Source organism: Porites lutea, chromosome 3 (assembly GCF_958299795.1).
Source record: "Porites lutea chromosome 3, jaPorLute2.1, whole genome shotgun sequence".
Taxonomy (NCBI): Eukaryota; Metazoa; Cnidaria; class Anthozoa; order Scleractinia; family Poritidae; genus Porites; species Porites lutea.
The window spans coordinates 42,963,278-42,980,514 of NC_133203.1; the positions used below are offsets into that span (position 1 = coordinate 42,963,278).

General features: G+C 42.5%; 1 protein-coding gene across 1 annotated transcript; it reads left to right on the forward strand.

Annotated features, from left to right (window-relative positions):
- The first annotated feature begins 397 nt into the window (after positions 1 to 397).
- Positions 398 to 16,885, forward strand: LOC140932350 (uncharacterized). The gene is made up of 10 exons (XM_073381967.1): positions 398 to 404; positions 574 to 926; positions 1,777 to 2,116; positions 2,758 to 2,897; positions 4,897 to 5,271; positions 10,758 to 10,973; positions 11,075 to 11,320; positions 11,804 to 11,935; positions 13,044 to 13,526; positions 16,595 to 16,885. The coding sequence occupies exons 1-10, from the start codon at positions 398 to 400 to the stop codon at positions 16,883 to 16,885; spliced, it is 2,583 nt and encodes an 860-aa protein (XP_073238068.1).
- The last annotated feature ends 352 nt before the right edge of the window (positions 16,886 to 17,237 follow it).

The following is a 17,237-nucleotide window of genomic DNA, read 5'->3' on the forward strand; positions in this document are numbered from 1 at the left end:
ATACGGCAAGTGCAAAGGTTTTCATGTAAAAATAATTGTTTATTTTATATAAAAAAAAAACCCAGCAACAACAACTCATTTTAATATAACCATTCATATCCTGCTCATCCTCAACCAATAATTGTTCATTTCATTTAACAGTTACTTTCCCTGTGATCCTCCTTATGTAACAGACGAGCTTCGGGAGGCAGGTTCCTTCAACTATGCCATGGAGACATTGAAATCTGAGATGGACAAATTGCAAATAGAATTGAAAAATTCTGTTCCATTCTTTAGTTCCAGATACAAGGTATAGATTTTAAGTATATTGCTATTTTGCCTAGTACTCTTTCCAGATTAAATTTTCCTCTTTCCTGAAAAGTAAGTCAGCCACAATTCCAAAGAAAAGAAAGACAATATGATGGGCATAATACGCCTTTAGTGTTGCAAAACTCATTTCTAGTCATTTCCCTGCTAATTGGCGGAAAACCGGTCAAAACGGAGGATTTGGTTAAAAATGCGTTTTTTTTCCGCTACAGACTGACGGTCACCAAAGGGTTAATGGTTGCACGTCTGCATTAAATGTTCCAAAAGCTTCCACTAAAACCTCATGGGAACAACGCGTATTTTCTTTGCCTCAGGGTCACGTTCTTTGGGACACAGCAATGCCAGCTAACCTTGGCTACATGTCTGCAATGTTGTACAACCAAAACAACTGCGCGTCAGAGGCCTCCACTGTCACAAGTAAATATGAAATGGAAGTGGGCAAGGACTTGTGTGTCATGCTGGGGTATGAAAGGGACAAATGTATGGGACATCTTACAGCTGGTGGTTCTGTCGCTAACATTGAGGCAGTTTGGGCGGCGAGAAATGTAAAGTACTTTCCACTGGGACTGCAAGAAGCTTTGTTTAAGGAAGATAGACTTTTTGGTGCCAAAGGTTATAAGGTAAGTTGTCCTGCCATAGCATTCTAGTTTAGAAAGCAACTTTCTTTGGCAAACTGAGTCGAAGGCTTTTTAAATTCTAAGTAAATAAGGTCAGTTTCAAGGCCTTTATCTGGGGCTTGACCAATATCCTGCATTACTTGAAGGAGTTGAGTCGTACAAGATTTTCGCGACAGGAAACCATGTTGTAGAGGGAACATACAGTCCCTGATGAATGGAACGAGACGTGAGGTAACGCAGTGCTCTTGGATCTTAGATACCTTTGATAACAAGGAAATAGGACGATAGTTGTCCACTTGGTTTTAATCATTCTCTTTATTAACAGGAGCGAGGTTAGCACATTTTCATTGAGTGTTGTGCAACCCACTACGCAAGCCAAATTAATAAAAAATGGAAGAGATGGAGCCAAGGCGTCAGCACCTTTTTTCAAAACGACATTGGGACGTTTTTCAGGACCAGTAGCCTTGTTAACCTTCGGTGTTTTTAATAGTTTAGAGACTTCATCAACAGTAACTTGAATTAGATCGAGAAACAGTGTCCGCTGTTCTCGCGAGAAGAGTAACAGTAAGGTATGCCACATCTCTCTTTGCTCGGCTGAGGCGCTAATGGGGGCTTCCAACGGTGCCATCAGTCGACCTCCATGCTCTTCCAAGTTTTGCGGTCGTGCACCAAAGCACGAATTTCTTGACGAACAGGGGGTTTTCAGGATTGATTAGCTTTGCAGCATACTTGTGAAATAGAATTTACATCCACCAGGTCTTGGTTTGACGTGTATACAATGTTTGTGTCGTAACCAATCATTAAGTGTTTACTATTGTCTATGGGTTTTCTAAGTTCATTTTACTCTGTTTAGGTTTTTTTCCCTCAGAGAGGAAAAGAAAGAGAATTAGTCAGCGCGTCACAGTGGGAACTTCTTAACCTTGATGTCGACACTATTTTAAAAATGCCCTCTGATGTACAACTTTTAACAAGCCTCGGACATCAAGAATTTACGGAAATTATGTCAGAGTATCTTTATGAGTTCATTGGAGCGCAGGAGTTTGTACGGCGACATATGCTAACGCAAAGTCCGTGCATTTTTGTTCCAAGCACATTGCATAGTTCCTTAACGAAAGCAGCCACCATCCTCGGACTTGGTCGAAAGAGCCTTGTCTCGGTAGCAGTTGATGAAAACTCACGGATGGATCCTACTGGTTGGTAAAGTTTTTATGGGGTTATCTTCATGAAACCCCGAACAAGTTTCTGCTGTTTCTATCTATTATAGACATTTGCAGATTTATATTCTCTCCTTGCAGTGGAACATAGTAACCTAGCTTTGTTTTGGCATAAAAAATAATACAACACTAGCTTTTGTACTGACGTTATCGATGTGCCGGAATTGATTACTCGCTTGACGGGTTACTGTGTCTTCCTTACGCTTCTTTATGCTTGGTTTTCATTTACTATATTTTAAAGAAAGGAAAGAAAGAAAAAAAAAACACGAGCACAGGACAAACAACAGGATGTATTTAATTAACATTAACAGCCCGAGTAATAAATAGTCCATTTCCGAGTTCCAAAAAAACCTCACTTTCAAAATGAGGTCTAGTGAGAAACCTTTCTTGTGAAAATGAGTTTTATTTGCCTGAGAATAACTAATCATTTTCATATCAATGGCTTTGCAATTAACCCCGCTTTAAAACAGAGGACTGCTTTTGAGGCAATTCGAAAATGCCCTATTTACTGATTCAGTTGGTCATATGTGTGTTATTTGTGCGGTTTATTGAGATCAGCATGGGTTGTTGGTCATTGAATCGAAGACCATTAACATTTTTTGTACCAACATTTAATTTAGATTTGAACCGCAAACTAAAAGAAAAGTTGGATAAGGAAATTCCAGTCATTACAGTAGTAGCTATCACAGGAACAACAGAGCAAAGCGCCGTGGATCCAGTGAATGCAATTGTCCATTTGCGCGGAAAGTTTAGAACCAAGGTAAGAACAACGTAAACTTATGACTTCATTTCTGAAATTGTCGCCACTGTCTTCATCGATCATCCTCATCATGATCGTTCCCATCTTCGTCGTATCATGAATCATCTTCGACATTATCAATAGGGAGTTGAAGCAAAACTCTATGGCGGGCTCTACTACAGCAAATAATTTTGCGAATGGCAGGCGTTCAAGTGCAGTCGTAACGGCACATCCTTCTTCGTCTAAAGCAGTGACTTGGTGCATTATCTAACACGTGAGTTTTAAATCGCTTGTTTGTCCTTTCTAACGAACGTCCTAGTTTTTTGTTTTCAATTCATAAATATTTTACATACAATTTTTGTTCTAAAGGCAAAAAAGTTTTGGGATCGGAATCAACTATTTTGAGGTTAAGCTGATAGTTAATTTTCTTTTGGTGAGAATGGAAGATAATAAAGTTCGAGTTTTTAACGTGTAGCGTTAGCTTATAGGCTGTTAACCATTCATAAACTTTCTGGAATTCCAGGTTCACAACAAGCTCTAGGGTTCGAAGATTTTTATCAGCACATTATAGATTTGTGTCATCAGCAAACAAGTAGAATGCTAATTTATCAGATGACTTGTGGATATCGTTGACATATAATAAAAACAGTAAAGGTCCTAGAACAGAGCCTTGTGCGACGCCACAAGTCATCGGTTGCTTGTTGGAGATATCACGTTCAATTTGAGTTGACTGAACACGGTCAGAAAGATAAGAACGGTTTAGTTTTATTTGTAAAGACATAAAATGGATCTACTCTAAAACAGCTGCATCTGCAAGACAAAAAAAAAGACATTTTTACCACTGTTGCAGTTTCTAAACCACATATCACAAGTTTTCTTCGAGTCTTATTAGATATTCGAAATGGTTCTTGGGAAACTGATGTCACGCCATCGCTTAGAGAGGCAAATTTTGATGGTGAGAGAGTTCCTTTCAAGCTCAATGTCGAGCAATAAGAACACCAAAAACAATATCAACTTTCTACGCCATATTGAAGCAGAGTAACTGTAGTTTCACTGGTGAAAGGCGATTCTCATAACACAAATTAGTTGTTCGGATTTTCACAAGAACCCAGGAATTGTCAAGAACTATTAACTAAAATGCTGAGATGTTTTGTTCTATATGCTCTATGAAACCAAAATTTGGCTGGAGTAAACTTTCAATCACTTTTAATTAAATCAGACACTTTACTTTATCAGTAGACAGCAATTCCATTCATTTTAAAACCTTCAAAACTCAACGCGTTACAAGCAGTATTTCAGAAACTGAATTCCGACCTCAAAGCATGCATCCGACGTGAAATATATCACGGAACACCAGTAGAATGGTACTAAATTTTGACAGAATGTACTGTACATGTGCAACTGTTACTCATTCAATGCAATTCTCATATCACAAAGGAACACAAAAGTGTCAGGGGTCTGAAGCCAAATTTTATTTTTTGGGTGAAACGAAACTTAACTTTGTAGATCCCAACCTCCACCTTGCTTTAAAATGAAACGGATAATAACGCAAAAATAACAACTGTACCCAGAATATGAAAAATAACATTGCAGTGCTGGAGTCTAATTTAATGAAGACATGATGGAAACATAACTGATCACGATTTGTTGTTTATCGACACTTTGAAATTGTAAATGAGAACAACAGGGTTTCCTCGTTTTCGCGATCGCTAGGAACTAGTAATCTGTTGAATTTACCACAATAGACATGTTCGAAGCGCAAGCGTAGACATTTTTCGCCAGTGAAGCTATTACTTGGCGGGTTGCGTCAAAGTACTCACCCAAGATCTCCTCGGCCACGACAAACGTATTATCACCTGCCGTAGCGATTTGCTTTAACTCCGTATTATTATCTCTACTTCGTTTTTTTCTATATAGACCTTTAAATACCTTGTTTCTCTTAGCCAAACTAGCAATGCGATTGATATGGTACTCTGAAGGAACATTTTCTTAACACTCCATTTTTGTATTTAACAACTAGGGTCTGAACTTCAGCATTCACGCGGATGCAGCTTGGGGAGGATATTTCTGTAGCATGCTGCGCGTGCAGCCTGAGAGAAGTCTGACGCCAACAGCCAAAGAAACAGGATTTGTTCCAGAATTGTACCTTAGCTCCTACGTCCATGAACAGTTATCAGCTCTCCGTTATTGTGATACAATCACTGTTGATCCTCACAAATCTGGCTTCTGTCCGTATCCTGGTGGTACAATCTGTTATAGAGACAAAAGGATGAACTCATTTCTGTCAATCAACAGTAAGGTGCCCTACCTCCATGGAAAGACGAGTCTTGGCGACGTTGGCATCGAGGGATCCAAACCTGGGGCAGCTGCTGTGGGGGTGATGATGGCAAACAGGGTAACCATTTAGGACTGTTTTTCTTTTACTAATTTATTTTAAAAAACCAGCCAATTTTTCTTAGTTGTTGCCATCCGTCTGTTCCAGGAGACAATGAAGTCTGCGCCTAGGTTAGTCTGTGGTTGAGTTGCAGCGCCTGCTGTGGCTGTACAGTCCAATTCTGGATCGGCAGGCTCAGTTGCAGTTGCTACAGATGAATTCCGCGCTTAGCTTTGTGGGTGCTAATGCTACCCACTGCCGTCTCCCCTCTCTCCTCTTGTCCCACTGCTCCTCTCTCCAGAGACTTCGGTCTGCAGCTACAGATTTCCAATCTGCTGGGTTGACATTTCCTTCCTTCAGATCACGTTTAAAAACGTTTTTGAAGCAAAGGGTAGGCCATCCTGCAGGTCCAATTCTAGTGGCAAGCTCGCCGTAGGGCATGTCCTTGGGAATTCTTCAGTCCTCTATACTGCTGACGTGGCCAAACTAGCGCAGCCGTCTCTATTTAAGCAAGGCGAACATGCTAGGTACTCCCGCCTGTGCCAGGAATCCTTGTTTAGGACACGTTCTTCCCAGGTGATGTCCAAAATCCTTTTGAGGCAGCGCAGGTGGAAGATGTTGAGTCTACGCTCTTGGCAGGAGTAGAGGGTTCAGGTCTCGCTGCCGTAGAGCAGTGTGCTGAGCACGTGAGACTGGTACAACTTCGTCTTGGTGCTAATGGTCAACAAGGTGTTGTCCCAGACCCTCTTTCCAAGGTGTGCCAGTGTTGCTGCTACTTTGACGATCCGTTGGTTCAGTGCGGTGTCCAGGGAGAGGTTACGGGAGATGGTGGAGCCTAGTTAAAAAAAGTTCTCCACGACCTCAAGAGTGCAGTCGCCAATGGAGATGCTTGGCATGCTGCTAACGTCTTGGCCAAGGATGTTAGTCTTCTTAAGAATGACGGTGGGACCAAACTCTTTACAAGCGTGTGCGAAGCAGCTGATGAGTGGCCGTAGAGCATCCTCAGTGTGTTCGGTCAGGGAAGCTGCGTCTACAAACAGCATCTCTCTTATCCCTTATCCTTCAAGTTCAGCGGAGCCACGATTTGGAACATGCTTCCCCTGGACCTGAGGAGCGAGCAGCGAGCATGATATTGAAAAGTTCAAGTCTGGCCTCAAAAGGCATCCCTTACTTTTTTTGGTTGAGCTACTACTAGGCTATATGTTATAGCCCACTAGTAGCGAAAAGCGCCGGCTTTGAAAACCAGAACAATGGCGGCTGAATCGCGTTTTGCTTGCTAAAGTTGTTTTGTCTCGATATTTTTGACCAACTAGTTGGATTTTACTAAAACAATTATTTCTCTCGCCCTCATGGCCTCTGAGTTAATAGCCCACTCAGCCTTCGGCCTCATGGGCTATTGACTCAGAGCCCATTCTGGCATCTCTGACTAAATAAGGTCAATAAAATAAATGAATAAATAAATCATTAACTTACTCACCTTGGCCTTTGCTTGGAGGCGTGCAAGGTTGAAGAGGTGTGGATTTACACGCCTGACTGGCTGAAGGCGTAGGACAGCAGTAGGGAGAAAAAGGTGTCGAAGAGTTCGGGAACGAGTACGCGCGCAGCCCTGTTTCACTCTGCTCTTGATTGGAAAGGGGTCCGAGGATGAGCCGTCGTACTGGACGGCACCTTGCTAGTCTTCATGGAAAGACGCGATCATCCTTACGAGCTTCGGGGACATCCAATCCTCTGCAGAAGAGTGGATAGGCCTTTCCTGGTGACTAGATCCAAGGAAGTAGTCAGGTCAATACAAGCGATGTATAGGGGCTTGCTATGCTTGCGACATCTTTCCTACAGCTGTCTCAATGAAAAGATCATGTCCATTGTTGATCTTCCGGCTCTGAGCCCGAACTGCGTCTCAGGGTACACCCGTTCTGATAACGTCTCCAACCCGTTCACCGCTACATGGGCAAAGGCCTTCCCACCGTCGGCTAGCACATCCTCGGAGACCCAGGGGCAGTCAGTCGGGCCGGGAGAAAAGGCCCGACGAAAGTTTTCAAGCACGGGCGGAAGAGCCCTTGGGTACCGACTCTCACCGGACCATTTCCAAACGGTCAAGCGAATGCTGGCTCCTGATTGGGCACAAAAATGCTTTGTATTATTGTGCCCAATCGGCGAACAGTTTTCCTGAGTTCTTGTAGTGAGTTCGTACACTTGTCCAGCTTGTCATTTACATTTTCAGACATGTCAAGCAGCGTTCATGGAGTAGTGTATAGGTCGTAAATAAAACTATCCTTGTCAAAATTCTTGGAGCTCCGTATATAATGGTGTCATGATGCGATTTTAGTGATTTAGGCCACGAGACCTGTGTACGAAGCACACCGGATAATGGTCACTTGGTCCATACATGGGGACATATATGGGCTTTCGATGATTTGTTCAGGATGCGTAACATAAACATGATCTAGCAGCGGAACCGAACATCGGGTAACTCTTGTTGGGGTGGAAGCAGATATTATCTGTTCCATCCCTGCATCTTGGAATATTGTGGATAGCCTACAGGACCCTTTAACTGTTATCAGGTCAACATTGAAGTCTCCAACCACAATTATTTCGTTATATGTGCTCGTAGAAACGTCTATCATTTTCTCCAGGGACATACAGAAATCAGGATTTGAGTTTGGCGGGCGGTAGATAATAATAAAAAAATCTTTGTCCCCAAACGATGTTGCTTGGTCTCTAAGCAAAGATGTTCGAAGTAAGTTGTAGATGGATCCAGCAGGTGTATCCTATGGCAGTGAACAGCACAACTCACATACATGGCAACACCACCGCCTCTTATCAAGTCACTCAGATCACAGCGGTGAATTTGATAATTCTGTAGAGCAATCTCGCAGTCTGAGGAGGAATATTCCACGATAGTTGTTGCAGTCGCTGCAGTCTTCCTTTTTCGTGTAGAGCGTGATGATGTTGGTGTCACGTTACTGTTCCTCCCAGCACTGTAGCAGGAGGTCGTGCAGGTGATAAAGGAGAGCAGTGTTCTTGCCAGCCTTGATGACCTCTGGTGGGATATCGTCGTTGCCTAGTGCTTTAACGCAGGCTAGACCGTTGATTGCTTTGCGGAGTTCGTCTACTGTGGGTGGACCGTCAAAATCTTCCATGACAGGCAGGAGGATGATACTCTCAACTGCTGCGTCAGTGACGATATTCTCCCTTGAGTAGAGCTCTTGGTAGTGTTTTCCTCATCTCTCTATCTGTTTCGCCCAGTCTGTAATGATGTCACCAGCAGATAACTTCAAGGGTGCAGTTTTGGTGGCGCTTAGACCGAAGGCTTTCTTTCTACTATCATACATGGTGCGGATGTTCCCGCAGTCAGCGGATAGTTGGATGCTATGACAGAGATTCAGCCAGTTGTCGTTGGCACGGCGTCGAGCGATTCGTTGGACATCGTTCCTGGCCTTCCTGAGTGCAAAGAGTGTCTAATCAAAGGGTCTCGAGCAGTGCTGCTCGCTTCGCCGCAATTGCTGGCTCGAATTCGGCAATGCCAGCTTCAAATCAGTCTGCGTTCTGCCGCTCTCTATTGCCGAAGGTGTCCATGGCTGATTTGTAGGTAGTGACACGGATGTGGTTCCACCTTTCTTCAGCGCTTGTTGTGTGGCAGTCCCTCAGGGCCTCTTCAGTGAAGTCGGCGGAGCCCTCACACAGGTCTCGGATTGCTGTCCTGGCTGTGGTGATGCGTGGGCGTCCTTTCTGTGTGGAGCGGTGGACTCGTTTGGGTTGAAGAAGCACCTTGCTGCCAACTAGACAGTTGTCGGTGTCACAGTCAGCGCTGTGGTAACTGCGGGTACTGAGGATGCAGTTGAGAAGGGTCTTCGAGTGATAACAAGATCCAGCTGGTGCCAGTGACTGGATCAGGGGTGCCGCCAAGATACTCTGTGGCTAAACGTGGTTGAGAATAAGGTGTTGGTTATGCAGATGTTGTGGGAAGAGCACAGCTACAATAGTCTCTGACCGTCCTCGTTCAACTTGCCGACGCCAAAGTGGCCGATGCTGCGGGGCCAAGAGTCGTGGTCAGCTCCCACTCGGGCGGTGAGGTCCTAGAGCAAGAACAGGTATTACGTGGCAGGAATCTCTCTGATGGTTGTCTCTAGTTCCTAATAAAACTCATCCCTGACCTCGGCTGAAGAGCAGATTGATGGAGCGTAAATGCTCGGGATGATCACTGGGTCTGAGGAGGTGGAGAGGCGAGGAGAGAGAATACGGGCTGTGCCTTTGGATGGTGCAGCTTTATAGGGGACAGGAGAGAATTTATCACTGCAAATACAACGCCCAGCAACCTTGGGTCCTCTGGTTCCTTCCCTTGTTAAAAGAGAGTGTAGTCCTGTTATCCGAGGCTGCCGTCTGATGGGATTCTAGTCTCCTGCAGTGCAGCGATGTCGATATTGAGCCTTTGAGATCAAAAGGCTTTCCTCTAAGCTTCAAGCACGTAATGAAGCAGGCAGACTGTGGCGAGTAATCACCTTACTGGCTGGAGGGTGCCCAGCTTGAGGCGGGTGATAGCTGACCGGTGGGACGCGATGATCCCTCCCACCGTCGGAGGCAACCTGTAGCGCACGGACCTACGCCAGTAGGCCTGGACGTATGACCCGTAACTGCTGCCTCCCGTGTTGGGGAGACTGGGATGCCCATGTCGCCGTCGTCACTGATGTAGTCCAAAGGAGAGCAGAGCAAAATATTTGGCACCAGCTTTACTACCGAAGCTGTTGGCAGGTAATCATGTTCCCAATGAACCGCCCTAGGGGCTCCTCTCCGGATTTCTGCAGGGTTTACTCCTTAGCCTTTCCCCCTCCCAGATATTCCACAAGGCAGCGGAGCCATACTCCAATGGCCGGGGCACGGATGCTGGAACCCTGGGGCTTTCATGGAGCAAGGATCTTTGCCCTCCCAGTCTGTCCATCAACCCTGGACACTTCGAGGGTGTTACCTCAGACTTACGCCTTGTCCTAGAGGAATTGCGTGCCATGGTTGCCGAGCTTCATCTGCCCGATTTTCGAAATGAGAAATTTCCTTCTCCTAGGCAGATTTATTTACAACCAAGGTTGAGGGCTCAGCCTAGGCCTGCCCAGCCCAGTTATCCGGTCGGGCACCCGGTGGCGCCACAATAGCAGTCTCCGCGAGAACGAGGAATCTCCTTGTAGGCGCGGCTGTGGACACGTTTTGAAGCCTTAGAAATAGCCTTACAATGACAGCCTTAGTACGTGGCAATCCATCCGGTGGCTACGCGGCGATCACTACACTATGGAAAGGATAAGTTTTTGAATGCAAGTCACTTTCCGGATGAGCGAGACGTCCAGCACAAGACCTCACCAGACCCCACCCAATCCCTATTATCACGTTATTTCATGCATTTATCCAAGCAGACATTTCATGTAGTGTTTCATTTGCCACAACAAGAATATAAGCTGTTTCTCAACTGCTTGTCCTTACAATGGCATAGTTTTCCTTATTTCGTTTTCTTATTTTCACAGGTCATTGGTCTTCACGGTTACCGTCGTATCCTGGCTTTGTGCATGTTTACGTCAAAGATCCTGTACTGTCAGTGGGCAACACTAGCCAAAGAGGACGACATTTTTGTTATTAAAACAACGAAACCATTATCCAATATGAATAACTGGTCAGAGGAGGAGCATATCAAATTTATTAGGGGACGAATTCTGGAAAAAAGCAACGAAGAACTTGCGCGGGTAAATCTTTTAACCTGTTAAACTGTATTGCTGTATTTTTGTGATTTAATTCCGTACCGACGCAGCAATGCTAATACTGTTTCAACTTGTTTGTCGTTTAGGATGATGAGGCTATGATTTACCTTGAAGAAGTGGGTCCTGACACCTTGATACCGTGTTTCTCTGTAAACTTGAAAGGAAACGAAAGCGTTGAAGTGTGCAATGCAATCAACACATCGATCTTCGAAAGCCTCAGTCACACATCAGGGGAACATACAGCGCTTCGTATTCCAATGCTTGTTACCTCTTCAAGTCTAGTGTCCCACGTCCACAGTGTTGCAGCTACAAATTTCAAGAAAAGATTAGGGGTAAAATGTCATTAAATTTATGACACTGAGTTGAAACTGTGTTAAATATTTGGCAAAACATAGCTTAAGTATTTTGTTATGAAACTAACGGGCATTATATTGTTACGGGAATTCGTTAGACTTTACCACATCGGCGGTTTGATATTTTTTTTATCCTAACCAGTCATGCTTATTGCCATCGGTTAAACACAGCCTAACTATGACGTAAATATCAGGTTAGCGTCGTCGGTTTTATTCAGGATTGGATTGGCTAGAAGAGAGAAAACCTTGGGGGTCATCTTTCAGGAAATTTTGAATATTTGAAGAATTGGTGATGTTTTTTTAAACCGCACCGATGAAAAGTGAAAAGAAATATGCGCGTCTAAAATTTCGTTACTTAGTACTATAATATGTATTGAATTTATACTGTCATATGATTAACTGAGTGCCTTTTTTTCGGTAACTGATTTACACTTAGTTCCCTTTTTTCCCTCCTTGATCCAGCTTAACTCAGATAACGACACGCCAGTCAAATACGTCATTACAACCTGCATGGATCCCTGGGCCACATCAACAGAGTTCGTGGAGCGCATGGCTTCTATCATGAGAAATAGTATTTTGTGCGCCGTTGGAAGGGTAAGGGCAAACTCAGATGTAATCAAATTGCAAGTGCTTCATTATACGTAAAGTACGGCTTAGAACGTACAGATATGTTGCCTTTGAGACAATATATTAGATCATTAAAATTCAATTAAGGTGCATGGCTTAATCTATTTATTGGCGGTTTGGTCATGTTTTTATAGATTGCGATTTCCATGTCAAGGCATTGTGCAAAGTTGAAATGACTGTATCATTTTTATTTCACTAAGGCAATTGATTTACACGTTTTTATTCTCAATTAGTCCCCAAGTGGCAAACTAATCCTGTGACAATGTAAAAACAGAGCCAGAAAACTTGAATATATTACCAAGCAAAAGGTTTTGATTACATCATTTAACGAAGTTAGGCAAGAATCTGTTGTATGATTTTAAAATTACTGGTATCTTTTTGTACAAATAAGGTATTCAATATATGATGATATCTGAAACGCTTTCATTCCTGGGGGAGAGTAAATATATAGGTTATTAAAGTTCCCACACTCCCCATATTATCTAGCTAGGCTACCATTTTCAAAATCGTCTTTAGTTGCATATTGCATATAAAATGGTTTCAGTATAATAGAGCGGTTTCACACGCCATCACTGCGGCCATTTTTGTGTGCCAAAATCGATGATACGGCGGCCATATTGGTGTTCCAAGCTTATCCTGTGGGAGTTGATATCTTTTCTTCTATGCTGATCACGTGAGTGAAACGCTCTAATACTCAGGTGGTTGTAGAGTTTCGCGCGCTCTGATTGGTCCAGGACCACCTCGTCTACCCCAATAATCACCAGGCGAGTGAGGTTATATTGTAGCCATTTCTGATGATTGACTCTGTGTACCAGATCGACCGCCGAATACAATGAACTTAAAAGCCTGGATTAATTTAGTCTAGAACTGTTAATACAATATGCCTGAACACCTTGGAAGTTTATGTATTCCTTACAAATCCTGAATAGAGGATGAAGAGGTACGAGTTTTAATTCGTAACTCGTAACTAGTATCTCGTATCTCGTTTTAACTTGTACTTAAGAGTACAAGTTAAGTTGCAGATTGGCAGCCGTACATCAACGATGTATCAATTTATGTCGATCTCTCCTGTTAGGTTACTGATCCTATTGCACTCCACAACTTTGTCAGCACGGGTGTTGTCAATGAACAGAATGAAGTGATCGCCTATTATGTAGGAGACTTTAAGAGAGTCCCGAAACAGTACGAAGCGATTGTTAAGTTAAAATTCATGTCCGACAAAGACGCCCAGAAGTACATCACGACACAGAAAATGCTGTTAAAGTGTAATTTTCCTCAACCAATTGTCTTTCGAAGCAAAAAGCAAAGACTTTATGACGTCTTCTTCAAGAATACAGGGTACTCCGGTGAACTGGAAAAGTTCGACTGTTTCATTGGCCTTCCTTCTGATAACAGCAACCATCCATTTATGAGCCCAAGCATGAAAATCATGGACGTTCCACGTTACAATCATTTTGACAACCACGAATTCCCTGAGCACAGTTCGTACTTTATGTACGGAGACAAGGAAAATGTGTTTTTGTTCCACATCCCTACCAAGGGTCTTGACTTCTTTCAGGTATTAACGCTTTGTTAAGCTATTGTTCTACTCAGTACATGTACATAACTTTATTATATACATACTGAGAAATACTCACCAAAAAGCTATGTCGTAAATTTTCGTACGCAAGTTAGTTCTAGCCAATCAGAGGAGCGAACGATGGATTTCACGTGTGAAAAAAATAATACGTCCAATCAGAATCGCGAACGATGTTTTTTCACGTGTGAGAAAAATGATACGTCCAATCAGAAGCCACAGAGGTGTGTGAGTTTGGCGCCAAAATTCCCGCCTTTTATTGCAGCTTGCAGCGCCGCTTCGCACACATTGAACGAGAAAAGTTTTACTCAAAGAGTGTTTCTCGCTAAAAAAGTGAAAAACATTTCGGAAATGGAGTGGAATAGTTTTGTTTGTTTGACTTTCGATAAAGAAAACGGTAGAGAGCCGGCGAAACAACAGCGGAAAGGGAAAATAAGCGTTTCTTGTGCTTTTTGTCGGAGTTACTTTGCCTTTCATTTAACCTTGAGACTATATTGAAACCAGCCATTTTACTTAAATTCACTCATTTTCAATTGTGCATTGAGAACAAACAGTTAAGATTACTTATAGTTCTTGGATTACCTCATATCCTTACCGTCAATTATGTTTTTATCAAACGTTTTTACTAAAAAAGCTGATGCTTCGTTTCCGTTGTCATTTTGCGGTAAGTGAGTAGCGGCAAATTTTAGCATTTTCGAAAGATTTCAAATAAAAAGGCCGCCAAAATGATGAATGTCTCAGTACGTATATAATAAACATAATACCACATGGAAAGTGCTTTGTACGGTATTTACGCACTCGTTGTTTTTGTATCAGAAATGTTACTCGTTCGCTGCGCTCACTCGTTCGATATCTGATGCGTCAACAACTCGTGCGTAAATACCGTACGCAAGCACTTTCCATGAAGTATTCTCTGTATCTCTCTATTATATTTAATTATTAATTATTATTATTATTCTTATTAGCAGTTTTTTTTTTTTTATGTTTCGTTCTTCACGTTGTTTACGAAATTAAGGCCCCGTCCACACTATGCCGAATAAATTTGAAAACGCGACTTCATTTTTCCGGCTAGGCCTTCCGTCCACACTAATCGGCATGGGTCTGGAGAAATTCCCCACCGATAAAGGAACTTTTCTAAAAAGGTCTCCAGAGTGGAAGAATTTAAAAACGACGGGTAGCCGTTTTACTGTGGATGGAGAAAATTTTAAAAACGGAACATTTCGAAACCGCTGACGTCACTATTATCTTGTGTGATATCTCTGGCAGCTTTGCATTTTCCAATTTCGTCCGGATTAGTGTGGACAGAAAACTTTTTATACGTTTTTGACCAAAACCGGTGAAAAAAGAAGCGTTTTCAAATTTATCCGGATGAGTGTGGCGGAAAACGTTTTATGCGGCGTTTTCAAATTTATCCGGTTTTGTGTGGACGGGGCCTAAAAATGAGAAAATTTCTCTCATGAAGTTATTTCCGTTTAAGAACGAAATCACATAAAAACAAAAAACAACAACAATAACAACAAATCAAATCAAATCACTGGTTTATTATCCCTTTTGCATTCGGAAGACTGAATTGTAGAATACCTTACAAGCTGTGATATATATACTAATACGCTACATTGATTGACAAGATTAATATCTAACACTAACAAAATTTGAGAAACGTTCAGTCCTTGTGGCCATGGGCCTGCTAGAACTCCCTGATCTTAGACACACACTGGTAGATATAGGTACCAGTTTGTTGTGTATTGGTAGGTATAACGGGTTACCTGGCCGAACCTTACCTATAAATTTAATACACGAGACTCTCCGACGGTCAGAGTGGATGATGCAGCTTTGTCAAGTGCTGTTTCATACGAAATACTAGGCCAAATGATGGAAAGGGCCCTTTTTTTGCACGTTCTCGAGATAGCAAGCAAGATACTTAGGGAAGCCAGCAGAGACAGCGGAGGCGTACTCTAGTATAGAGCGAATTAGCGCGCGGTAGATATGAACAATATCAGTCGACGGACCTTTGCACTTCTTGAGTTGTCTCAATGCATAAAGCCGTCTGTTGGCCTTCTTCACTATGTAGTCAAGATCAATTTCTGTGCCAGACATACCGGTCAATTACAATTATTGGACGAGGTTGAGCAATTAGCAATTATTGGACGAGTGTCTCGCAGATCAATAATTGATCTGCTCGCCACAGACAAATCGCGATATTTAGCGATAACCGAGTACAATAATTGTTTTATGTCATTCGATCACCGAGTTTGTTTTTTTAATGAATATCCCTGGGAAGCGAAGCGATCTGCCATTTTCACGCAAGACCGATCGCAAGAAGGAGAAAAGCACGGTCTCCTTTACGCATGAGCAGCATATTATTTGCGGCCAAACACTGTTGGACGGCATTGCACATGAGCAGACCATTATTTGTAGGCAGTTATTTGCAGGTCACGTGGTGGGCTCTCGGCCAATGAAAAGAAAGAAAAATTGGCTTCGAATGATAAATTAATCTTTATGTGTATTTTATTTTATTCGGGAAACTTAGCTAAGCTTTGAAAAGTTCAGTTCAGTTTCTAGCCTCTTTTCAGCCAATTATCTAGGATCTTAAAATGTAAAGTAGAACTTTTGGTGGAATTCTTAGCATCTTATGTTATACACTTTTCATAACATCCGGGAGATAACATTGGTAATAGAATTATAATTTGGACACAGGGATATATGTTATGTTAATTGTAATGGAACTTACATTTCTGTGAGCATTGCAACAAATGTGTTTTAATTAACATCGAAACACGGCCCTATAAGCTGTACAAGCTTTAACTTTCACCGTCGGGGGTGCTTAAATAAAAGCTTTTGTTGTTTTTGTTCCTGAGTGACACTGAAGTAAAAGCAGAAGAAAATTGCAAAGCCTAGCGCCTGCATGATGCTTGTGCATGACAGTTTATTTATTTACTTTTTGAACCATGTTTTATGTGATAAGATTCTCTGTTTAGTAAAACACTGAAAAACAAACTGGACAGACAATAAAATACCTGGTTTACCCCTCTTTTTCCGTTTTACTGAAGGTAGTGCAGCTTGATGGTTTCCTAGACAGTGTAGGAATTGAAGGAAATGATGACCTTTTACTCAAGCACGGAGTTGAAGTCGAGATTCCCAACATCCCTGGGGAGCCTGTGATTGTGAACGGAGAAATTCAGGAACCCTTCTTCAAAAGTGAATTCGACATAACATTCGTCGGAATTAACAGCAAACAAGTCAAGAGCAAGGTGAAATTAGGAAGAAAGATTTGGTTTTCTCCATTTCCAAGAGCATTTTATAAAAAGGCTTACCAAAATCTTCGGATTTCCATAGTGTAAATTGAACCACATAGTATAAATACTTAATACTTAATAAATACTTAATTATCCCTTAGGGGGCTTTTCAGGGATAATGAAACAAATGACTCAAATAGTACATAACAAGGTTAAGAATCCTAACTGAACGGAGGCGAACCAGTTGGCTGTTAACAAACGTGGTGGAGGATTTGAACTCGGGGCTTCCGAGAACAAATCCAGGTAGCGGTTAGAGCGGGACTTGAACTCAGGGCCTCCGAATTTCAAGTTCGGCACTCGAGGATTTGAACTCGGGACTACGAGAAAAAATCCAGCTAGCAGTCAGAGCGGGACTTGAACTCGGGGCCTCCGAATTTCAAGTTCGGCACTCGAGGAT